At 38.4% G+C, this 26,402-nt stretch overlaps 1 protein-coding gene across 2 annotated transcripts; it reads right to left on the reverse strand.

Moving 5' to 3' along the window:
- Positions 1-597: 597 nt before the first annotated feature.
- Positions 598-24,623, reverse strand: SPARC (secreted protein acidic and cysteine rich). Of its 2 annotated transcripts, none has more exons than XM_034402066.3 (10): positions 24,569-24,623; positions 14,654-14,723; positions 13,091-13,138; positions 11,847-11,931; positions 9,209-9,330; positions 8,000-8,120; positions 5,768-5,901; positions 5,522-5,670; positions 2,662-2,810; positions 598-1,364 (listed from the first exon to the last, which is right to left on the reverse strand). In XM_034402066.3, exons 2-10 carry the CDS (start codon positions 14,708-14,710, stop codon positions 1,336-1,338), a joined length of 894 nt encoding a protein of 297 aa, XP_034257957.1. In that variant the 5' UTR covers positions 14,711-14,723; positions 24,569-24,623; the 3' UTR covers positions 598-1,335. The 2 variants fall into 2 exon arrangements, with proteins under 2 accessions (XP_034257957.1, XP_034257952.1); XM_034402061.3 differs by having other exon boundaries at positions 13,091-13,141.
- Positions 24,624-26,402: the final 1,779 nt, after the last annotated feature.

Below are 26,402 nucleotides of genomic sequence, written 5' to 3' on the forward strand. Positions count from 1 at the left end.
AAAATTTAAAAAATCCCATATTTGAGGTTCTAGATACTCATGGAACTATAATTTCTAGGTGTCATGCAATGTAATAATTAACATAAATCTGCAGATATATCCTAAGTATTTGAATCATAGCAAAATCAATTTTATTCAGCAGAATCAAATGATCAGTGTCAATTATTGTTCCTGTGTCACATTCCAATATGGAAATACAACTATCTATCAAATGGCTGGGTTAAAACATCATACCAAATCATAATGTGATTTGTTCACTTTTGACTTGTGAACTTAAGATATTATGGTTTATAAATCAATTGTGGTTTATTTAATAAATATGATTATATAAAGAATGAATTGACACAATTTGTAAACCGAATCACTGTTACTGATCACTAATTAGTAAGCAGACTCAAGGAACATTTGAGCACTTTTTACACTATATCACATAGTGTTATCTCGAACGGCAGAATTGAAATTACTGGCTGAAAAATATGAATATGGATACAGAGAGGATATAATAATTAGAGGCATGTGATTTGTTGTGTCAGAATATGTATCAGTTACAAATAAATCACCAAAAGAGAAAGACCCAGTAAAAACAGCCACAACCAATTTTTGATAAGCACCAAATTTAAGTTTTAAGACATAGAAACACAGCAAAAAGCAATACAGTCACTGAGTAGCTGTGAAGCAGAAGCATTTTTAACTCTTTATTTTTAAAGGGTGGGAGGATGAGAGGGTTACAAAATCTGAAACTTTCCAACACTTCAGTTGTTTTCTGTTTATGTTATTTTGAGTTTGTGCCCAATCGCTGTTACGTTACATTCAAGAACTGTCAAATTTATAAATTCGCCTTTCTGACTTTTCAGCCCTGTCCCATCTCCTCCCCTGCCATTCCCACTGCACTATCATATAAAATCCAAGTTTCTTAAACTTTCCTAAAACATTTGCAACACTTGACTTTGTAAAGCCCAGTCTCTCCACACATTTTTTGGTTTATCTTCCTCTCTTGCCTTTCTTTGAAATTAGGGGATTAATAGTCTATCAACTAGAGTCAATTTAAATAGTCCAAGGAGTAGAAAATTGGAATAGTTTTTTTTTTTAAATCACTGTACTGGTATCAACAAATTAAAAGGTCAACAGAAATGCACAATGACTGTGTGAGCAAAGTGATCTAGTGGTATAGATGAAGCTACTATCAACTTTCTGTCTTCTTTTTTTAGCACCGTTAATGTATATGTTTAGACCTATATTAGCACCTTGTCCCCGATAAAATAAAGAAAAACACTCTTCAACTTGTTAAAATGGAAAAACACAACTTGTGCACAACAGATGAAGAAGCTGCTAAATTTAGATGACAAGATCCTTGTCAATGTCCTCTGTAAGAAAAGAAAGAAAGGAAGACATTACGTAAGAAAAATGCTTGCTGTCGCTGTTTTACACAACATTTATGTGATTCAATCACTTCTCCTAGGATTTAGATTTTAGATTTGATATCTAAAGAGCAGTCTTTTCCAAACTGGCACCAACTAGATGCAAAGATTACTGCTCTCAGAATTCCTGCCCACCATGTTCAGAGTTGTAAAGTTGTAATATCTGGAGGATATTAGCTTGGAGAATACTGTTATAACCTATTGGTTAATTGGCTGCTGTTTTAGAAAGAGGTTTTTACAGTCATCCTGAGGAATAGTGATGCTTGGCTAGTTAGAATGCAGATGAATAATTTGTGAAAAAATGTTGAGCCTTTAGAAATTCTAAAGGCATATATGACTCAGTTTTACTATTAAAGCTAAACAGTTTTGGCTAAGGAAGCTCCCAGCTATGGTTACAGGTAGTCTCATTTAGCAACCAGAACTGGGAACAGCAACTCGGTCATTAAGCGAAGGGTTGGTAAATGAAACCGTGACTTTGCTTATGATCTTACTTCAACTTTCCTTTGTTTTACAGACCTGTGAAGGCCATAAATATGAGGGCTGGTTGCAAAGTTAGTTTTTCATCACTGTCATAACTGTGGACAATCATTAGACAAGTCAGTTGCTAAACGAGGACTGCCTTTATAAGCCAATTATATATAAGATATTCTGAATTTCTTGAAGAAAAACCGGGATACAAATGAAGAAAAATGGTCTTTAAGAGCTTCAGCTAATTCCAGTTAGCTAATTTAAGCTAATTGGTGATCACTAAAATCAGTCTTCATCAAGGGCATCATCACTTATTCCAGTTCATAAAGTTTCTCAGGTTGATATTCTATATACATTTATCTAGAGTAAGTTTCATAAGGCTGACAAATTTATTGCTGAGCAAGTACATTCAAAATTGCACTGCAGATCGGTATTTTTTTTCCTGGACAAATATTCTTCTAGAGATGTTTAGAACTAAGACCACTTCTCTTTTCTCCCTTTTTCAGTTGTGGTCACTACAGATTGCATTGCGCTCATGTCCGAAGCACTGAGGGGCTTCCTGATTGAAAGCATTAGCAAGTTACATCACTGTTACCGGGGTGTGTGTGACCAGTTGGGGGCTCCTTTCAAGTCTCTGGCAGAAGCTGGAGCAAACTACGGGAGCTCAACCCTGCCCCATGGCAGCACATGGGTGTCAAATGTCGTCTTGCTAATCTCCAACCCAGGGTCAATGTGAGCCACCATTCCTAAGTCAGCACAGATTTGTGGTACTTACTTTCCTTAATGCCAAAGCAGCTGGCCCATTCTTCCAAAGCAATGTATTTGTCGTTGTCTAGATCACATGTGTCAAAGAAGCGAGTGGTGCAGTGCTCCATAGGGATCAAGGGAGCTCTGAGTGGGGCCAATTCAGTGTGGGACAGGTATCTGAAAGGAATATCAAAGTGGGCACAATTACCACCACTCCCAGAAATCTCATGGACAAGGCATGCATGATGGTTGAATGAATCCCCAGCATAATTTCATTGCATAAAATAACTGCAAATAACCTGGAAAAGCATTTATGAAAAAGAGAGGCAATGGTTGCACTATTTCGCTTTACGCTTCTAACCTTATAATCTTTTTTATTCGGGAGCTAGTTCCAAAACATTTTGAGCGTGAGATGTGAGCAGCTGACGGAGAATACACAGCTGTGCTTGGGAAATGTTGGAGAGCAATTGTCCCAAGAGGGAGATTAGTCTAGAACAGGGCTGTCAAACTCATGTCCTGCAGGTCGGATGCATCACACGCTGGCCCAGCCCGGTTTAGCAAAGGGGAGAAAGGTCCCGATATATTACATGACGCTGCTGTGATGATGCAAGTTTGACACTCCTGGTCTAGAATTATTATGTAAATATAAGATAACTCCCCCATACCCAATGACTTTGAGCTTTATCTACTCTTTCCCAGGCCAAATTTACCAGTCTGGGGAGATTAGGAGTAGAACAATAAAATAGCTTGTTTGAACTCTACAAGTGTGGATCTGGTTGTTTGTATCTGACAGGAGGGCTTAGGAAATAGAAGAAAGGAAGAATCACAAATAAGAGGGAGAGGCAGGAACAGGGTTCTATACCTGAAATTCCTGTCAAAAGTTACCCACAAAGGGAACAAGGCTAAGATTTTCAACTCATGCTTCCCAACTTCTCTTCCATAAGAGATTTTAAAGTTTTCTATATGCCTTAGACTTACTGGATGCTTAACTGTTCACTTTCCTTTTAAATTTCTCATTCAAAATGGGCAATTTTGCAGCCACACTGCAAAAAGGACCACAGTGAAACTGAAAATAATTCACTGTTGGGTGGGGGGGGGGGGAGATTGAATAATCCTGAATAATGAGTGGCATTAAAAAAGTGGAGTCAAATACAGGAAAGGAGAGCCAGTGTGGCATGGTAGTTAAAGTGATAAGTTACTAAGGAAACCAAGGTTCAAATCCATTTCTGACTACAAAAGCAAACTGAGTATCTTTGAGCCAGAGAGAGATAGATACATGATAGATAGATAGTGTTGTGGCCCGTCAGCGGCCTGTGCAGCTGGTAGCTGATTCCGACAGCAAGGAGGCTGGTGTGGTGCTGCGCCAGCAGCCTGTGCAGCTGGCACTTGAGTCAGACAATGAGGAGGCTGGAGAAGGCGGGGATTCAGCCAGGGCTTCAAAAGCTCCAGAAGCTCCCATAAGTGAAGAGGAAGAAGAGGAGGAGCCTCTTCTTGATGCAGGGAGCGCAGAGCTGCCAAAAGGCAGGAGTGGGTCCTCAGGAGGAGGTCTCCTTGTGACTAAGGCTTGGGGCTAATTGGCCACTCCCTTAGCCTATTTAAGAAGGAACACCTACTGAAGCAATTTGCAGGGAACAACTTCGTTCACTCTCCTTCACATCCTGATCTTAGTTCTCTTATCAGGTTCCTGCAAATTGCTTCTGGGCTTTCTGCCAACCATAGTAAGATTACGATTATTTATTCTTTGGATTCTTGTAGGGTGTTAAGAAAGTTAATTAACAGCCTTTATTTGAAAAAGACTGATTTAATTTAGTAAACGAAGGTTTGTACAGACTTTGTGTATGCTGCGTTCTTTGGGGTCCATAGCTGGGGCAGAACAGATAGATAGATAGATAGATAGATAGATAGATAGATAGATAGATAGATAGATAGATAGATATTCCACCTTTTGTACAATGTGCCTTGAACTCTTGTACAAAAGGCGGAATATAAATCCAATAAATAAATAAAAACTTTCTACATGTCCTAGTGGTGAAGACTCTCACCTCCCACTCTTGTTAAGAGTTCAATCCTAGGCAGGTGTTTCTGTCTTAGGGCACAAAGAAAAAATATCTGCTGCAAACTCCACATAGGCATCAGGAAGGGCATCTGGCCAGTAAATGTTCAGCTCCATCCAATCGCCCAGATTCTACCTCAAAATAACAGACTAGGGGGCCATAAAAAGAAAAAAACAAACCCTGTCTATATCCCCTATTATCTTGCACCTTTCTCCTTTTATATATTTCACTAAGATAATACATCATTAAGCCTTCCAGAGTATAATGTGCAGTTTCCTGTTCTATGGGACAAAGAGTTCTCTATGATCTCTTTTTTCCATCAAACATCTTTACAGAAGCTTTTTATGATAAGTATTTTACGCCTAGTCTCAGCTTAAATATTTAAAGGGTGAATACAGTCTGAATTGGATCCTTCATAGTCTGGCATCAGAATGCTAGTTTTATTCTCTCTATATATTGTGATAAGACCTTTAAACATTTTTTAAAAATGAAATACATCTCAGGATTTGAAAAAAAAAATCCTATTTAGTGATCCTGGAAATAAAAGCCCTAATCAATTATAATGAACAACTTGTTATTATTTGAGATCAGTGTCTGACTTTTTTTTTTAATAGTGCCGCAGCTCACTGATTACTTAATTTTACCTGTTATTTTATTTGATTTCACCTGTTTTCTCTAAACTAAATTGGTATCTTGATTTTTGTATCCCAGGTGAATGTTTTAGCCCCATCTTGCTAAAGGATAACCACTAGTAACCAAGGTCTAATTTTGTTCATGTGGTAATGGGACTTGTCTATGCCAAGTTTTTCATAAGCTAGGAATAGGAGTATATACCTATCAGCAGGATGTTGGTCTAGCTGTCCAAATTGCCAGTGCACAGGGAAGATGTACATGTTGTAGTTTTTCTCAAAGTCACGGGCAAGGAGTTCTACTGGGTGATCTCCGGCTTCCAGACGCTTCTCATTCTCATGGATCTTCTTCGCCTAGTCAGGAAAATACAACGGGGGATATTAACTGCGTCCCTTTGTAAGAAAGGCATCATAAACTAAGGGGCTCTACTTAGGTGTGTCTCTTGCTCACCTTGAGTTTCTGCTTCTCATTCAGCAGGTTGTTATCCTCATCCCGCTCATACAGGGTAACCAGCACATTCTTCAACCAGTCGCGCATACGCAGAGGGAATTCAGTCAGCTCAGTATCAAGACAGGCAGGAATGACTGAAATGCAGCCAGAGACCCATCAGTCCAGGCACAATTTATTAAAAAAAATAACCAAAGAGCTATTATATTCAGCAGTGGACACGTTGATCTCAATTAATAAATGGCAGAAAGGCTATTAGAGATCAGCTGCAATTTCTGTGATATAGGACAGAGATGCTGCTGCTTTGTGCCTCCAATTATATCCCCTTCCTCCATAGTTAATCATATTGGCATTGTGATGTGCAGCACAATGCTTTTCCCTCCTGTTGGAACATTTCTTCTACCCTCTATCACCCTTCCAATTCACTGTTTCCCTTCCCCAACACAGTTGCACTATTTAATGGCCACTATGGTCAATAGTTTTATCCATGTCTGTTAATGATGTTCCATAACTTCTGCATTGTAGATTAAAAAATTATCTAAAATTATCTTCTCAATTTGCTCCAGATATTATTTTCAGTATTCTGAGCCAGACTGAACTTTTGAAAGATATTTTAGAGTTGAATTTAGTCACCTACAATGACATTGATTGACCCAGTTTTTGCTTTAAAAAAGTTTTATGTTTCCCTCTGCTCCTTTAACTAAAAGTTAAGGAATAATAATAAGTAGGAGGTGGAATCTAACACTCCAAATCAGAAATGTAGTATTAAAGTCTTCTTACATCTGGGAGATTTTTGGAATTCTATTTATTTGATGGGATGCAGATTTCCAAAGCCATCATCATTTTCTTTTCTTCCCAAGAAAAACTGTTTGCTTCAGAGGAGGAGGAAATCCATGTTCCAATGAAAGCCTCCTCCTCTAAAGTTAATTTTACTTTTGAGAGCCTGCCTGCCATGGTCACCCAGATGCTAGTTAATGTTTCTTTTATCCCACCTAGGGGGAAAACCCTCAAATGTAATTTTATTGGCATGTAATACTCAGAGTTGGCTAGGTTACCAAAACTGCTTGAGTGCTGCTTTTACAGGATTCCCTCTGCATTGCTGATGACCTTTGAGGCTTTTCTATGTCTGTATGTGTGTGTGTGTTTTAAAATGAATTTCTCTTATACCCATTGTCTATCAGAACAAATGGGTCACAAAACATCAAACAATTGCACCTAAATGCATATGAGTAAAATTATGTGGTATGTGTAGGGAAGGGGAATACTAAAAGCTTACTTACTTTACTTGTAAAGGCAAGTATTAATTCATGGAATATTAGAAACTGGGGAGGAGGGAAATACACTCAGTAGTTTGAAAGGGAATGAGTAAGCACTGAAGTGTTATCATTGTCTGTGTTCTGCTATTTGAACAGAGGGAAAGAGAAGTTTTTCTGGCAATATGCACAATGACCTTTATAAAAATAAATGAATGGCCAGAGGGGAACCATTCCTAACCTTTAGGAACCATTGCTGAATAAATGAGCTGAGGAAACGAATTGTCACAATCAAAGAATAGTCTATGGAGATTCTTAGTCATTCAGGTCATGGTTGTTTCAAAGGTGCTTTTTTGAGAGGCAACTGGACTTTCTAGGGGTTTTTTTTGGAAGACATTTCGCTTCTCATCCAAGAAGCTTCTTCAGCTCTGAGTGAATGGTAGGGACTGGAAGGATTTATACTCCTTGCAGACAGTTGGTCATTTGCATTCTTTTAGCGAGTCCTTAAGGACACCTGGAGGTTTATCTGTGTCATCAGGATCATCTGAGTAATGCAAATGGGTGTGGAGCCTTCTTGGAACTATTGAAAGGACTGTGTTGTAGACTGGAGGTAGACTTCCATTCCCCACCACCCAGTCAGAACTGAAGAAGCTTCTTGGATAAGTGAAATGAGTTCACATGAGTTTTTCAAGTTGCCTCTTGAAAAAGCACTTTTGGGGCAATCAAAGAATAGATTAAAGTTAAGACTTCAACACTGGATGATTTATCATTTACCTACTGGCACACAAAAAAATTGCAGAATACCCATTATCAAAGTCACAGTGCAGTACATGTCAATATGGCCTCTGAGTAATTCCAAATTCCTCAGACTGCATGAATGTCAAAGTCCCTAGATTCTGAAAACATGGTCATTCCTAACAAGGGCATTACTAAGGAGTTATTTTCTAATTGGACTGTTCCACTCTTAAGGACATTGACTCACTTTTGCAAGGTCCAATGTAATCCAGGTGAAGTTTGTGTCCTTTCTTGGTGCCTTCCAAGGTACATTTGGTGGCAAAGAAGTGGCAGGAGGTGTCATAGGTCTTGTTGTCAGTACCACATACCTTTGTGAAAAAGGTTGTTGTGTTAGAAAAAGTGTCCAAATGGACCATGGTCTTTCTCCTACTCTATGACAAGAAATCAACAAGTCTAATCAGATTACACTTCCATCTGTCAAATTTCATGACTCAAAATGCAACTGGAACTTTTTCAAGGACTAAGCTCACTTTCCCAAATTCAAAGAAAATGGAAAGTTCACTGATGTCACTGCATTTCCAAATGATGAATGATGTTTCCAAACAGCTGCATGCTGTATAAATATTAAAAAAGTATGAGTTTCAAGATAGACATTTGTGGTAGGCCAGAAAAAAAATCCCAAATGGTAGAGTTGAAGTCCCCCAATGTTGCTTTCTGTTATTTATCTAACACGGAGAGAACCACTGGTAAGCACTGCCTCCCATTCTCATCTGCCTTCTGCATCTGCAAGATGGAGTGATGATTAACAATTGCAGATGTTCATAAATGAACAGAATTATGTACTGCCAACCAATCTGGCTTTCATTCATAAACTTACCTTACATGATCTCAGATAAATCCTCCTATCCTGATCCCGTTCCCTCCAAAGTTAAAGGACAATCCTCCCCATGTTTTTTTTTAAATAAAGGCAGAACTGGTAGTAACTCATACAGTAACTACATCAGCTTTCACTGGGGAATCTAATATGCAATTCATTACAATCTTGAGTATGTAGTTACAATTCAGCTTTACCATAGCTGAGTATCTTTCTTTTATCTTATGCTGGTATGTATCAGAGGTGGGTTTCAGCAGGTTCTGACCAGTTCTGGAGAATCAGTAGCAGAAATTTTGAATAGTTCGGAGAACCAGTAGTAAAAATTCTGACTGGCCCCGCCCCCATCAATTCTCTGCCTCCCAAGTCCCAACTGATAGGGAGGAAATGGGGATTTTGCAGTATCCTTCCCCTGGAGTGGGGTGGGAATGGAGATTTTACAGCATCCTTCCCCTGCCATGCCCACCAAGTCACACTCACCATGCCATGCCCACTAAGCCACACCCACAGAACCGGTAGTAAAAAAAATTGAAACCCACTACTGGAATATATTCTCCTTGTATTGTATCTAAAGTCTTTGCTTACCTTCTCAAACACTGCAGTGCTGGTTGGGCAGCTGGAAGGATCTTGGCATACACACATTGGAGTGTTGCTTTCATCTACTTCACAGACTTTGCCATGTTTGCAGTGATGGTTTTGGCAGGGGTCTAAGGAAAATCCGAGAAGCCATTTTAGAACCCAAAAAGGGCCAATGATGCTAAACAAAAACTGAAGGACTAGTCATGACAAAACCATAGCCATAGCTTTAGCTGGCACATCAGATGCAGGAGAACCTCCTAAGAATGTTTATGCAGTAAGTTTGTAATGTCCACTTAAGTTGTTTGCATTTATCACTGACTGGAGCAACATGGAAACTACCAGGACCAATCAAAACCAATATTTGGTTGTCATGAATGATGCAAATTCTTCTGTGAGAGTGGGAATTTTATTGTCTCTATGTATTTTCAAAAAAGTATCTAATGTAGGATTCTCAAACTAGGATTCTCCAGGAGATCCCAATAATTTGAAGGGGTTGCACTTAAAAAAAAGCAGATCAGACACGCAGAAGAACAAACTCACTCCTAGCTTTCCTCTTCCCTTTGCTTGCAGAAACTCACAAAAAGTAGAAGTGGTTCTACAACGTTTGTGGAATTTCTGGTTTAATGCATTTGTGAACTTCTGGTTGAATGTATTTCAAGTGTTTCTCATTTAATCAATTAATAACATTCAACAAAAGATGAATTAAACTATTTGAATAAAGTGTAGATTGGTTTCAGATAAAAATATCCATCCTCAGACAATTCTTCCCCTCAAAATTCTTTAAAATATAAATGGGTATCCTGCATTGCTGTGATGGTTCACCGTGAGTTCCCTTCCCACTCTTTCCCATAGCTAGTATGGGAAAGGCAGTATAGTCTTTCCCATAGTCCCATATCCACTCCCTGGCAGGAAATGAACTGGGGGGAAAAGAAGAGATCTGGTATTTATCACTTAATAAGTATGCTAAGAGAGACTGGATTGTTGTTTTCCTGTTGCTAGCGGGAGGAGATGATCAGCAATCTATAGTGAATTACCATGAGGAAGAGAATACTTCATTGTTTCCCCTTTGATGGCACTAGAAAGGAGAGGGAAATGGAAGCCCCTTGCATGGGTTTACTTTAATTCTCCTTGCAATTAAATAACTTTGTGGAGTTGTTTTGCTCTGAGGAGGTGTAGAGAGACATATTGATTGCTTAGTTTGGGACCTAAAATGCCATTCACAGTATAAGGGGAGGGGAACTCTCCCTAAAACGTCACATGATTCTCTTTACAGTCCAGATCTGATACAATAAGAGCCTTGATAGTACAGTGGTCTACGCATCCTGTTATTAACACAGCTACCTGCAATTTACTGCTGGTTCGAATCTCTCCAAGGCTTAAGGTTGACTCAGCCTTCCATCCTTTCTAAGGTAGGTGAAATGAGGACCCAGTTTGTGGGGGCAATAAGCTGATTTTGTACAAAAAAACAAAAGTATGAAGGCTATTGCTTAACGCATTGTAAGCCGCCCTGAGTCTCCGGAGAAGGGCGGCATATAAATCAAATTAAAAAAAAATAATAAAAAAATAACCTAGTTGATTCTTTTCAGCCCCGTATGAAAATTTATGCACTTCTTATGTACTCCATGCTCAAATTACTTTGATCACGTTAGGTGAGGACCTAGCTCTCTGGAGGAGAAGGCTCTAATGCTGGGAAAAGTGGAAGGCAAGAGAGCAAGATAGATTAGAGTAGTGAAGAGTGAACTGTTGGAAGATCTGAAAAACCAGGTTAGGAACAGATTGCCATTTAGAAAATCTGAACTGTGTGGTCACCAAGAATCATGTAATGAAATGAATGTAAGAAAATGTATGCACTTCAGTTCTCTTCTGTTCGTCTATGGAGATTCTCAGTCATCCAGGTCATGGTTGTCCCAAAGGTGTCTTTTTCAAGAGGCAACTGGACTTCCTAGTTTTTCTTTGAAGACATTTTGTTTCTGAGAGCTGAAGCTTCTTCAGAGCTGAAGAAGCTTCTTAGATGAGAAGTGAAACATCTTCAAAGAAAAACCAGGAAGTCCAGTTGCCTCTTGAAAAAAGCACCTTTGGGATACTCTACTATTCCAAAGAGGAATGTGTGTATGAGATTACAACATAAATGCTTCTGATTGACTGATGATAGACTGTGTGCCATCATCATTCTTGATTCCCAGTGAACACAGAGATTTTCTTCATGAGCCTTCCCATATATGAGGAGAAAGCAGGTATCAAACCCATTGTCTTTGAGTGAGACAAATGCTTTGTCAAATGATTCCCATTTGATTTTCATTTCCAATCAGACTAATATATAATAAACACAACCCCACTGTACAATCTGTACTGGGGCCCTTGATACAAAGGAACACCCGAAAGTGTATTCCTTTCCACTCCAAATATGGTTTGTTTTTCGTAAATGGAAAATATTAAATTTCTTTTTTCTTCTCGTACTGGTTTGAAGTTTTGCCCTCTAGGAATGGGATTACTGTGCATGTCATGGTGACAGATGCCAATTTCAATTCTCTTGATATCTTATGTGTATGAACTGTATGTACCTGTTACAGACACATAGATCTTGTATATACACAAAATACTTTATATAAGTATATCTTAGGAAACTAGCTATGTAGCCACATACTTTCAGCCACAATCTCCTCGACATCCACAGTGGTCTCTTCAAACTCGCCGATCTCCACCTGGACTGGGTTGATTCCAACTGGTTCCTAAATGGACAGGTGGAATGAGATCAATTACTGTTAGGGTCTGATGGATGACTGATTTCTGCAGCATGGATACTGTACTCAAGACTGGGAAGCCATCTTTATTTATTCAATATAGATGCCACCTGCCTCTGAATGACTCTGGGCAGCTCACAACAATAGAGTAATATAGAAACAGTAAAATACCAAATAAAAATGAAAGAAAACAAAAAATACCCCAAACGTGGAGTCTTCCTAAAGCTTAAGGCTACAGAGTTCACTATTTGAAATGCAACAACACACTTTGAAGGTACCAGAGTGAAGAATTGTGCCTTCTGCATAGTATATTTAAAGTACCCACATGCAAACACACCCTCACATTTACAAAAAGCACCCAAAGTTTAAGAAGCAAGGTATTATTTTATGTCACAGCTGTTGGTATTTTCCAAAAAACAATTCCTGATACCTCCATTTACCAGTGAAGGGTAACTAACTTCATTAGTTTTGTTGAGAGCCGCCTAAGATTATGGCATATAAGATAGGTGGCCATCTAAGTTTTATTAATTAATTTTTAAAAAGTGGTTGCCGTAGGCAAACAATAATTTGTTTACTTTATTCCTGATGTGTATTTCTTTACTACTGACATTTATTTTATATTGTAAAATTCTAAGCATTTATATTCATGCAAACCAAAAGTGCCAACCATGTGTAAGAGGGATGTGTTAATAAGCTGGAGAGTAAAAATAATTTTTAAGGGGGGGGAAATGAGTGGGAGGGGGGAACAAAACCACACAACAGCTGAGTCAAGGCTGAGCAGTTTTAGTGGTTATGGCTATGGAATTCTGATTGACTGGTAGGATAGATATAATCAACTGAGGGCAGGAAAGAAAAAAAAATGAGTAAACTGAAAGGAATTGGTGTCTTAAATGGAACTCTGAATAGGAGCACATCACCCTACAAGAGTTTATTGTGTTTGTATGTGTGATATGCAGGTAGAAATGAATGAAATAAAGTAAATGAGTTGTATTTAGGAAAACTAGCAGCAGGAGATGAACATATCTGCTGTTACCCTCTGCCTGAGAATTTAGAACTATTTAACTTTCCATCCCACTCCTGTGGATGTTCGCAGTAACAACAGCATCAAAGAATCAAGAGAAAGGGCCAGCACTGTGTTACTCTGTACCTGTGTTGCAGGATCCTCTATAACCTCCATCTCCTCCGGCAGAGCATCCTGCTGTAAGAGAGAGAAAAAATAGGCAAATAAAGACTTCTACTTGAAGTTCTCAAGTTGGTACTAGAACTCTAGTCCTACTGCTGGGATATCCCTTTTGCTTGCATATTCTTCCATATTGCTCTCAACCCTCATCAAGCGGACACTATAAGCATTTTTATCTGGTTTCCTTGTGCCACAGTGAAAACAAAGAGCTTCTCAAGAACTTCGTGGAACATCTGACCTCTTATTTTGAAAGATGGAATTTCCTTATCTAATTTCTCACTGAGAGGCAAAGCCTGAATTGAAGGCACTCAACTCTCCTTGGCCATAGTGCGCTCCTATAAACAATACAAAATATCCTTCACATTCTCTTGGTAATCAATGCACACATTTATTTTTCAGGGGGTTTCTTATCTTTGTTGTTTTTATGTTGGTTATAATATTGGAGTTTATAGGTTATTTTACTGTTTCATTAAATGATAAGGCTGCAAGTATAACTTGAGAAATGTTAAAATATGACTTTGAAGTAGTTTGTTTATCGTATGGTTAGGTTTGCTCTGCCTACTTTGTTATATAATATCGGGTATGTCCTGAGATACATAAAAATAAATTGAATGAAGATGAAATAGGTAAAAGAGCAGAGAGTGTAAAAAATGAATTAATGTGGATCGAATGAGTGACTAGAATGGATGAAAGAATAAAGGACTCAAATGAAAATCAAATAGTGAATGACATCAGAGGAAAGTATAGACTAGGAAAGTCATGAGTGGATGATGTTGAAAGCTTATGAAATCATCAAAAAGAGAAAGGTAAAACATTTAAAGAAAATGTAACAATTAATTGGCATATGGACTTGGTGGAAGCAAGAATGGCTTTCAAGGACAGAAAAATAAGTTCTATAGTGAATGGTAGTAGTTTAAATTAGATTTAGCTATAGCAATAGCACTTAGACTTATATACCAGTTTATAGTGCTTTTACAGCCCTCTCTAAGTGGTTTACAGAGTCAGCATATTACCCTGAACAATTTGGGTTCTCATTTTAGCCATCTCGGAAGGATGGAAGGCTAAGTCAACCTTGAGTCAACCTATAATTCTTCTTGCCTCATGCCTTCAATAACTTTCACTTATTAATTTCCTTTTTTACTTTGGAAAAGAGCAGCATGATGGTTGTGTACTTATATATATTGGTGGCTCTTAATCTCATATGTTTACTAAAAAAAAGAATATATTGATATAATTGCTATGATTACTCTGCTAAAAGCTTATATATTTTGACATGCATTGACAAAACCCCTTGATTGCTCCTAGCTGGACTAGACTACAGAGTGGATGAGATACAACTGGATAAAAATTAATCAGCAGAAGTTGGAAGCTTTGATAATTGGGTAAGAAAGTTGAGAGTGATCTTCAGTGCTGAACTATTTCTGAGTGTTCAGAGCAGTGACGTGGGTTGGAGTGCTTACTTTCAACTGTATTGTAAATATAGAGAGTTTGTCACTTCAGCATCTGTAACATTCAGAAAATGATACTCACTGGAGCTGCCAGCCCCTTGCCTGCCAGGCAGAGGAAGAAGAAAATCCAGGCCTGCATCTTTCTTTCAAACCTGAGTTTATGGAGAAAAGAGAACCATAGTTTATTTTGCAAGTTGGAGGGAATATATTGTTTCCCTTAAATTTCAGAGTTATCAATATTTTGAATTGGACTCTTTCATTTTTAATATCTGTAACCCCTTCTTCCATATAACTCAAGGCAATATACAGTATGCAACAAACAGACAATGGCATATCCATTATATCACTGGACAAATGCTGGAAAATAGATAACATTATCATGCACACAATGTCAGGTCATCTTCCTTCCCATTGTTGCCCATGATTTCCCATCATCTAAGGTGGTTTACAAGACAAACTGAACCACTAACTAGCCAACCCAACATATTGTCCCAATCTGTGATCTGAAATGGTGATCCATACAGATGTTTCAGTGGTACTTTAAATGGTCAGAAAAATGAAAATATTTCTTATAACAGCAAAAATCCCAGGAAATTGTCAACGTTCACACCATTTTAATGTCAGGCATTGATATCTTGGGATATTCAGCAACTGCATGAGGCAGGAGTCTTCTTTTTAACAATTATGTCACATTTTATTTAGTTCTGGGGCTCCACCAATGCCATTGAGGCTTTATTCGCATCATAATTCCTGTGCATCAAATTGTCAATCTCTGGTTTGGTCCAGATTTTTAAAAAGCTCACATTAAAAAAAAGACTGAAAAATGTTCCACTATTATCCAACTATAGATTTTCCAGAACTTTCTGTTCCTAACTGAATCTCAACCATCTGAGGAAAGGTAGCAGATAATTACTAATTCCAATAGAAATCTGAAGCACCAGTGCTATCAGAAAAAAGTGCCCTGGAATAAAACTGCTTTTCCATACTCAGTAACACTTCTTGTTTACTGACTTATGAAGACTACCTTGGATCTCTTAGGCAGGCAATGGAAAATAAGCAGGAAGGATGTGGCTGCATTCTATCCCATTCAACCTTAGCAACTTTAAGACTTGTGCATCCTAAACTCCCAGAATTCTCCAGCCAGCCATGCTGGCTGGAGAATTCTGGGAGTTGGAAGTCCAGAAGTATGCTTCTTCCAGAAGTCAACATTCCCAATAAAAAGTTTCATTTCAGATCAAACAAATGCAGAAATATGAAAAACTGAAGTATATGGCTTCTTATTCTTGGCATTATGTAAAAACTGTGCATAGCTATTGGTAGAAACCTGTATAATTATTCTTTTGCAATAGTAGTATTCAAGCTTGCTCACTCTTATTCATCCAGGATTTTGCCAAAAAGAAGCGTTTAAAGAAAACCTTGAGAGATCAAATTCTTTGCTTGACTACAGTTGGCACTGCACTGTTGTGCTGGTTTCATCTACAGGCCCCTAATACCAGGGCTTCGTGCCTTGAACCTTGATCATTCTCTAGGGAATTGCTGGCACAGAGATTCAATCCCTCCACATGGTGGTATTCGTTCCAAATCCAATTAACAAAATTATTTTTTTTAAACGTACATCTGTTGCAGTGTAAAATGAGATAAGCTGGAAAGGAGGAACATCTGTTTTGTCTACCACATTAGCGAGAGTCTAAATGGGCCCACTGTGAATCTGTGGATGAACCTTGTATGGTGAAACTGCTTTGATGGTTATTGTTATTGTTGTTATTGTTATTAATCATTGCACAGTCAGCCAGATGTTCAGACTGGGTTTGGCATTTTTGTCTACCTATCGAGTCCTTACCAAGGACCTGGGATAGGCAAATCTAGATGTTTGACGGTGTTACAGATATCATCATAGGATGGAAGTTGTTCCAAGTAAAGCCACCTTCTGCAATTGACTGATGGCAAATTTGTCAATGCCTATTTGTAGTATTTTACTATTATTATTGTTGTTATTTTTATTATGCTCATACAAGTCACTTGTATGGGCCAGCACCGGGCATTCAATGCCAGACAATATGTTGCAATACTTTTAAATACCTTTGCGATTTGCTTAAATAGTTACCTTTGTTTCTGCTACCTATAAAAGAGTATTACTAATAATATTATGTTGGTGCCACAGCCTGTCTCAATATTGATTTGTTTCAGAATTTTATGCCTAAATTTACAGCAGAGTAATAACCAGAAGGCGTGGAGTATAAATAGGTCCAAATGGAAATCATGTAATGTGGTTGTCTCTATAACCGGCAGTGTGGCTAACACATAGATCCAGATTTTTTTATAGGCAGGGGCAGGGAGTAGCTAAAGCAAAGTGTCTATTTCCCTTTTCCTTGGCTCTGCTTTAATGCATTCATTCCTCTTCTTACTCTTACCTATTTTACTCCCGTTCAGTACATGGCGTCCCTTCCTCTCTCTCTCTCTCTCTCCTTTATTTGCTCTGGAGACCACTGAAAGCATCTTCCACCACTGCCAAGACCTGAAGCTGAGGTCACTAGCTCTTCCCTTTCAAGGGCATTTTCGGGTGGAAAAGTACAGCTGAATCTGGCTGTTTCCCTCATCCCAGATTTATAAGGGCTTTTCTTATGCTTCAGGAAGCTTGGCATATTTGCCTTGCTTCCTAGCTCTATTTACAACCAAGGCAGGAGAACTCTATGAATGGGGTGCCAAGGGGGTGGATGTTCAGAAAACAGCATCCTTCAAGACACAGTTGTCAATGTTGGGTTAAGATTTCTGCCGGGTCCTCCAGTGCCAGAGAATACCAGGTTTCAAAGCCTGGCTTTGCGCTTGGAGTTTGGAGTTTGGAGACCATCAGACAACACACCAGTCAATGCTCAGTCCTTCCACTGTTGTGATTGGAGGTAGAAAGACTGTTTGAGCAAATAGGTCCTGCGTAAACATCTGTCACCGGAGACAGGAAACACGTTTATTTGAAAAACAAAATATAAAGAAAAGCCTCATCAACTAACTTATTTTTGAGAAAAACTGCACAGATATTTTGGCTGAGAGGTCTAGCTGGTGCTTTGCCATAATCCTGTGGAATACAATAGTGTGCTTCTCCTGCTATGAGGGCTTGTTTCACAGTCCTCATGCAGGTATCTATGAACACTGCCCTTCAGTGCTAAACTGCCTTTGTATTAATAGGGTTGCAAATGGGGAGAGGGGTTTTAAAGCAAAATTCTGGGTTGCTCTCAGGGTGGGGTGGGGATGACGATGACACATAATCCAGTAGTGGGCTTCAATTTTGGTCACTACTGGTTTGCTCGTGGGTGCAGGCACGCTACTGTTTTGCTTGTGGGTGCGGGGAAGCTTCTGTGCATGCGCAGAGATGTCCAGGCAGGTGGATGGAGTCTCCCACTGCCGCTACCAGTCCCTGTAGCAACCCACCACTGAGCTACCCGATATGATTTTCCACAGTTCAATTTTCCACAGATGCTTTCTCAGAGAAGCATTACATCAGGACCACTCTAGAAATTAAAATGGACAATTGATGCTCCTCAAAGTACTAGGCTAAGAACAATAAAGAGTCTGCTGCAAATTTCAACTGTTGATTTTGCTCATTGTAAGAGGAGTGCAAGTTTATTTCATAGTAATGTCACCTTAAAAAGCTGTTTTCTTTCTGTGGCTGCTCAAGGCAATGTAGATAGATTTGATGCAAGAAAACCTGTCTTTCGTTAGCTGCATCTCTTGTCCCTCTCTTTCTGTAATAACTATGCTCCATTTAACAGAGGCCCTCTCTTCTCCCTTCTCAGCATTATTTGTTTCTTCTGTACTAAGTAGCTTGCCTCCTCTCTTTTTCTGTAGGGAAGAATAATTTTCATTTTCCAGCTTTCAATAACTAAAAATCACTTCCCTACCACCTCACTTGCTCTTATTTTTCTCAGTTTCTTCTCTCCGACATTTGCCTCCCCCGTTACATACAATCTCTCTTCCCCCTCCTCTTTTTGAATTAATTCCTAGTTTTAAAGTCGGCGTGGCAACTTCAAAGCCAAGCTTCAATATGCAGAAAAAGTTGTGTGAACAGTTGGATTTCACACTGTGCATTGCCATAGATTGTCAGAATAGCTTTAAGTTAACCATGTACCTTTTCTGTAGTTGTGTGTTCATCTAGATGTAGCTCTCTGGGGATCTGGTTTTGCCCTGACTGAAAACAAGTGTCTTCCAAGGATTGCTTAAGGAATAAATGTGGTACCATATCTACTGTAAAACCCTAAGCTACCCTCCATTTCCCCTAGCCTTTGTTTCAGTTTTTCACAGTTTGAATGATAGAAATGTTTACCTAGGAACTGCCAGTAGCATCTCCTAGGCACCACTATTATTTACCTGGGGACAGGTAGATGACAATTATGGATGAATTATCATGCTAATATAGAAGATAGAGCATGTTGAGAATAATATTTATATAACATTTTTGAATATAGTAATGAATTATTATAACAGGACTTTAATTACCCCATGTTACAAATTAGCTTAGTATTAATGTTTCTGTCTTTTAAGTAAGGGAGTAAGGTAAGAGAATACTTTAGTGGTGTCGTTGTCGTGCATGGTTTCAACATGTATTAATTACCAGGCTGTGTTAATGACACACATGTCCCCATTAAATAGATAGATACTATTTGCTGATTTGAAAACTGGAAATCAGAACTTCTGCATAAAAAGAAATAATTTACAATGACTGAGCTCAGCCATTATGCTAAAACTGTAATGTGGTTTGGTTGATTTTGTTCTTAGTTAACCATGCAAATCTAAACAGCTATGGTGATACACAATAGCACCATCACATTCAGAGGACACGTATCCCATCTAACATGAACTTGGGGGGGGGGGGAGGAAAGGGAAACCCAGACTTCAAGGCCCGTTTAAAAGACAACAGGGTTGGGATCACACAAACCATTTGAGGGATGCTGTTGGTACCACAGCAGGTAAGGGAAACCTCTTGGGTCCCACCAGCTTGCATTGTTTTTAAGACAGGGCTTGGAGCATGCTTAATTTGTCAGATCTTACAAACCATGGGTGAGAGATAATTCCTCAGATAACTAAGCCCTAATTCAAAGAAGTGCTTTATAGGTAACAACCAGCACCTTGATTAGCATCTGGAAGTATCTGGTGATGAGTGCAGCTTGCACAGCATTGTTATAAGGGCAAACTGAAGCATGCCACCATATTCTAGATGCAACTTCTGAGTGACCTTCAAGGATAGCTTCATTTAAAACGCATTGCAGTAGTCTGCACAAAGGTAACTAAGGCATTGTGTTATACTTAGATATCAAATGTGGCCTCTGGATTCACATACTGTATTTCATTTAACTATAGTTTGTTGAAGAGATCACAGACGCATTATACGTAATCCATGAACATAAAACAAGAATTGCCAAGGATCTTGCCTGATTTCCAGGATAAGTAACTGATGGAATGCATTTCAAATGCCATCAACTCTATAATTCGACCAGGTATGAATATGATTTTAGGTTTAAAATACATAAAATTGAAATGAACCAATTTAGACTTTAGCATATTTGTTTCTTATAAAACTGCTTTTTAGTATACATCTTGAACAATCTATTCTGCATTCTTTCATCTCCTAAGCATGCTGCAGGAGTCACAAAATCTCTAACTCAAATTTCTCCTGCATATTATTTTATTAAACTTGTGAGTTTCACAGAGGCAGGAGAAATGCCTGAAATTACCAGCTTTAAATAGCTTGTTATGATCATTGCCTAGAAACGTCAGCAGAATCATATGGCAGAAGTCTCAGTCAAGCTTTATGTAAGTAACACTCATAAAATCACGGAAGAAAAGTAATTCAGCCTTTGAAATTACAGTAATACTTGCTGTAGACCAATGTTAATGGAAGAAGGCACATTTTTAAGGCTATAATAAGGGGCACAATTGTTTTTGAACCCAACATGATTCTTCAAAGGATTGATAGATTCTTATTTAAAAATACTGACAAGATGGGCCTGTTCTTTAGTAAGAGATGGCATATTTTACTCACTAATTATTTTGTACAGTATTAAAGAAATCTAAAAGGAAACCAAGTTGAAGCTATATTGATACGGACATTTTTTGAAAATTCACAGTGACACTCCAAGTTTTAGCTGCATCTGTTAGTATAAAAGAATTATAGCTGGAAGTTTGGACTGCAATATTCCACACATACCCGAAACTTGTTGAATTAACTCAGCCCCTTGTGAATAAATCTGTGCTGTGTTGTTAGTTATATAAAAAGGAAAAGCTTTCATCTGCCATTCATACCAAAATTGGAAAACTGATACGTAATCTAATTTCATGTTAAACCACTAACAAACATACCCAAATGTCAAAGTTTAACTGAAAGAAAAAAATGTATCTGCTTCCCATCCTTTACGTGATCTCTCCTGTTTTCAATTAAATAAAGTAAATCCCTTGGAGCAATCCTCTTCTAAAATTCCATGTTGGTGCTGTTATCCCAATGCACACTATTCTTACGTGCTTTGGATCTCTTACTGGTATATTTAGACCAAGATTTCTGTAAAATGTTCAAATGGGTTGCACTATATTAGCTGGCATTTTGTAAAAATAATTCATATCCCTCTTTCTCTCCAGGAGTTCATAGCAGTGTATATTGTGCCTCCCTGATATCCCCATTTATTCTTTATATCTTGAGGTAATTTAAACTGAATCATCTCTCAGGAGTGGGTGGAGACTGAACCTCAGCCATGTCAATCTTGGTCTAGCATTCCTCTTTTAATAGCAAGCTGATTTATGGATATGAGCAAACCTTCAGTATAATAACTCCAAGAAAGCTCATTATCATTTTATATTAAATTCCAGTGGCCCATACCTGAAAGTAATCAGTCACCATCTTTGAAGGGTAAGCTGTTAGGAATGCTAGGCCAGCCAAAAATTTAAAAGTGAATCAGCACAGATGATCTGGCATCTTAACAGCTGCCCATAATGCAGACCTCAGATTGACTTATTTTTGAGAAACTATGATGGGCATAAAGAAAGTTGATATTAAACTCTATTCCCATATAACTATGAATACTTCGGTCCAAGATCTGGAAGGGTACAAGCTGTCCACTAGTACCAGAAATTTCTGATTTCAGAAATGCCTTCAGTGAACTTGAAGAGAATTCTGCAATATATTGGCTATGGTACATAGAAGACAGACATGCAAAAGCTGAGCCTCCAGGCTGCCTTCTGTCCCTCAAAGCCTTGAATGTGGCTCCCAGGGCCTCAAGCAATTTATAATCCAATTGTAATTTTTAATTGACAGAAGAGAGAAATTATTAAATAGCTGACTGGAACAATCTTTTGATTTGACTCCAGGGTGCAATTCAAAGTACAACTTAAGTCTTGGTCTCAGTAAAAGTTGTATACCTCTGTCATATGTACCGCTCAATTAACATACATTTTTCCACTGGCTCCTACTTCCTCCCTGAAATTACTGTGCCAAAATGGCCACTTCTGGCCAAAACTATCAGATGGTACCTGTTGCCATTAGTGAATGTTCAATAAGATGGCCATGTGATGGCCACTGAGTCAAAAAAAAAAAAAAAGGATTTGCTTGGTCAATGTTATAACAGGAATTCTGGCTTTGCCATGTGATGGCCAACTCATACTCAAGTCTTCCCTGCTGTCTGACATCAGGAAAGAAGCTATAACCCAAGTTTCTTGCATTCCTTTTGGCCCCTTCTTTGCTGTGCAAAAGGAACAGGAGGAATTTATTCTCCCAGTGCCTCTCCCACTAAGAAGAGTTTGTTCCAGCGGCCATCTGTGCATCATCACCAAACCTCTAGGGAGATATCCTATTTCCTGGAGAGAAGGATGATCTGGCAGCACACAGTGTCTAAAATTTCTCTCCTTCAAACTGAATGATATGACCCACACAGATTTACCATTAGGGGATGAAAAGTACTCTTAAGACATGGAAGATGGGGCTTAATTTGACTGTAGTTTGACTTCCAAATGCATTCCATGATGCTACAAAAGCAAAATCAGTTATTCAATAGACTTACTCTCAAGACCCAACATTGAAGGGTCCTTGGTGCTCTCTGCACTTGTTTGTTTTCTTACAGACTCATGATGTTATCTAGTTTGGGTAATGAAAAGTCTGCAAGAAAACAACAAAACTCAGAGAGCACCAAAGACCCCTCATTTCAACCCTGAGCTACAAATATTCTCCTTGATTATCAGTCCCAACATTGTCAAACGTTACGAAAGTGACCACAATTTAGACTTAATCTAGGTAGCCTAGATTATCATTACCTATAAAACCCCCACACTTTTATCTCACAGACAGTTAGAAAATGTATTAGCACATTTCTTACTGTTGCAGAGAAGGACTGTACAGTATTACTAAATTACCACCTGCACAATGAAGTCTAAATTAAAGGCAAGGTGCTTTGCCCTTTGTTTCTTTATTTGCAAAAGGATAATCATTCCAGCTATTACAGTTTGTGTTTGTGTAATCCTTGCTCTTTTAAGATGCCATTTCAAAAACAATCTCAATGTGAAATACTAAGTATGGGACACAGATTCAGGCCTGAGTCTTGGATGACCCTTGACACAAACTAAACTTTGAGTTGAATAATAGACAGTGTAGAATAATTCCTTTTAATTAACTTGAAGTTTCCTGCATTTTGTCTTTTGGATGCTGTATAGCAAACCAGCAGTATTTTGGGTCAAAACGTTGATACAAAACACCCCAACTGAATGCATCCTTTCCTTTCACATCTGTGGTCATAAAGGCCAGGGCATCTCTTGAACCAGAAGATCCTGAAAAGGTTTCCATGGGAGCCGACATTCCATTGTAGAAGAGTCATACCAGAGAAGGGATTTCCCCCCCTCCCTGTAGGTGGGGCTTGGCAAAAATGTGAAGAGTTGATATCTCTTTCTCCCCTCCCCTTTCCCCACGTCTCCTGCCTCTGCCTATGTGGCACACAATGGCTTTGTCTAAACGGGTTTCATGCTATTCTGCATGCATTCCCTTTCATCTCTCTGCACCGGTATTTGCACAACTCTTTTGTCCAATTTACCATGCTTCCAGAATAGATTTTTTTAAAAAAAACCTTTGCATTTGTTGTTTTTAATGTTTTGTCTCTGGAAGGGAATAGCATGCCCTGAACAACAGAACCTATTTCTTTATGTTGCAAGAGAATAACACTTACATTTCAAAATAACTCAATTTGACTTCACTGAATTGCAGAAAAAAAACTTTTTTGGGGGGGTTAGGTGGGAGAGGGAATAAAGGACTCTTCTAGAAAGGAGAAACAATTCAATTCTTCTCTCTACTGTAATCCTATAAAGTCAGGGAACGAAGGCTGAGGCAATGAATTTTAAAGGCAATGAATTTTAAAGGCAGTGAATTGCATGCTTCCTTTTGGATACGCTTATACAGATTGAAATAAATTCTGCTTTGCAATAAAACACTAAGAAATAAAGATGAAGATGGAAGTAGAAAATTATGTTTCCCCCGCTCCCTTTTTCCAAAAGCAAATATAGCCCAAGCAAATGTCCTAAACAAAGTTTACTTGCCAAGTTTATTCTTCAATTACCCAGGAACGTATTCCATGTGACAGTCCTAATTAATTAGGAGGCAATAAATTGTGAAATCCTAGATACAGAGTAGCAATTGGCCTGAAAATAACTTTACTCCGTTCCGTATTTATTCAGCAAGTAGAAAAGAGCACTGATAATTGTTGCCAAACATGGATGTTTTATTAAACTAATTCAATTAATAAAAACAATTAGCAGCAAAATAGAAGTTAGGCACAGCATGCAAAATTCCCAACAGTACAGAATGTCAAGAAAACACTGAATATTCTTACACATCCATGCTATTGTTAGGCTACTCTTCAAATGCAGATATTAATTTTGGGCCCAATCAAGACTCCTTTGCTTAATATAACAGATAAAAGGAAGAAAAATGAAGAATAAATAAAAGCTGAGAATGGAAAAGTAAGTTTTGATGACATACCTCACAGGGCAGCTGAGAAAACTTCAGCCTCTCTCTCAAAGGTCTGAAGGAATCTAAGTATCTTGGAGGATGGCAACAGGAAACTGTTTCGAGGGTGCTTGGGCTGGGCTTTCTTTCTTCTCCTCCTCCTCCTCTTCTATTTTCCAAATTTGTTTCTTTCTCTCCAGCTACAAGTGGGCTGGCTTTCACCTTCTCTTCCCTCCCTCCCCACCCCCTCCTCCTCTCAAAATATATTCTGAGCCTGCAGCCAACAGCTAAATTATAGGCCAGAGCAATCAAACTGTGACAGAGTCTGTAAAGTTGAACAGAGAATTAAGAAAGAGGCAATGTGGCTGTCTTTATGGCAACTATTGCCTCACTGAGGATTCCAATGAGATCATTTTTTTCCTCTTAGGATTTCTCAAAATGTTGGCCCTTTTGAGAGAAGGGGGGTGCAATTGTTGTTTCCCCAAAAATGAAAAGTTTGCAATCTAGGGAGAATGATTTGTAGATAGATAGATAGATAGATAGATAGATAGATAGATAGATAGATAGATAGATATTCTTACTGAAAGTAGCATTTACTATGCCATTAATTCAATTGCAATTATAAATGCAATAATAAATGTGTCAGTCTTTAAAGTACTGCCAAAAACTGTGATTTTCATTAGAACAGATTAAGAATTTATTGAAAGAAAGAATAGCTACAGCTATCATCATATTCAGTGCCTAGATCAAACAGGCAATCTGCATTTGCCTTTGTAAACATCTATATTATATAAAACTATCTCTATTTTATTTTTGGAGTAGCAAAATACATAGTTTTATTTTGGTTAGAAAATCAAAGTACAACATTATCACAAATTCAGTTTATAGAAATTGCTGTGCTACACAAGTTAGTGGTGTAGGTTAATATTTTTGTCCATTCCTCAAAGTTTTTTCCAGTATCAAAATCACTCCTTTTCACATCCCCAGATATGTATTCATAGATGCAGCATGAACAGAGCTTTTAATTTCTATTTTCTCCCCTAAACCTTGGGTAGAATTTCTTCCTTCTCTTAGTGCAGGCCTATTATCCCAATAATAATCCCCATGATACAAAGTTCCTTTAATCTTTTGACCCAAGTATGCACCAGGGTGCTACAAATTGAGTGGAGGCGATTCTCCATATTAACTTCATGGTAAGACCAGGGCACCCCAAATGTTCTGATTCAGGGGTTAGTTCTACTTACCTTTACCATCGGTTCGCAACAGGATCGCGCAAATCACTGATGATGACATCCGGGGCGCTGGGCAGGGCCTCCTGCTGGTTTTACTACCGGTTCTTGCGAACCGGTCCAAACTGGGGGCAACCCACCATTGTTCTGATTGCCCTGAATCTTACCATTTTGGTGCATATTTTGGAATTCCTGTCCACAAACCACCGGCTCAGGGTGTGGTACCTGAATAAAACGTATAAAGAAAAGGCACTTGACAAGGGCTATGATTTGTGGCAGCAGATCTTTGGATTAAATTCCTTCCATCCTTGGAATATGAATCTTTGTGTGAATCTGTCTGAAGTATATAGACAAGAAGAGTATTAGCTACAACAGCAGCAATATAAAATACAATTTAAGCTCATTTGTTTCAGTAATCTTAAATACATTAATCATATTTTGGATAGTTGAAAGGATGTGGGGAACAACTAATCTTTTCTAATCTAATCTAATTCACTGTAGATGAATTTTTTTATTAGCAATTGCAATTTAGAAGTTTTAACATGCAACAATTATTCTGTGCTTTTCTCCATGCTTTCTTCTTGAATACCAAAGAAGCTTTTCTAAATAACAAGCTCTCTTCTGAGTATTTCTACTTT

This window comes from Pantherophis guttatus, chromosome 2 (assembly GCF_059756535.1).
Source record: "Pantherophis guttatus breed Tessera chromosome 2, ASM5975653v1, whole genome shotgun sequence".
NCBI classification, from domain to species: Eukaryota; Metazoa; Chordata; class Lepidosauria; order Squamata; family Colubridae; genus Pantherophis; species Pantherophis guttatus.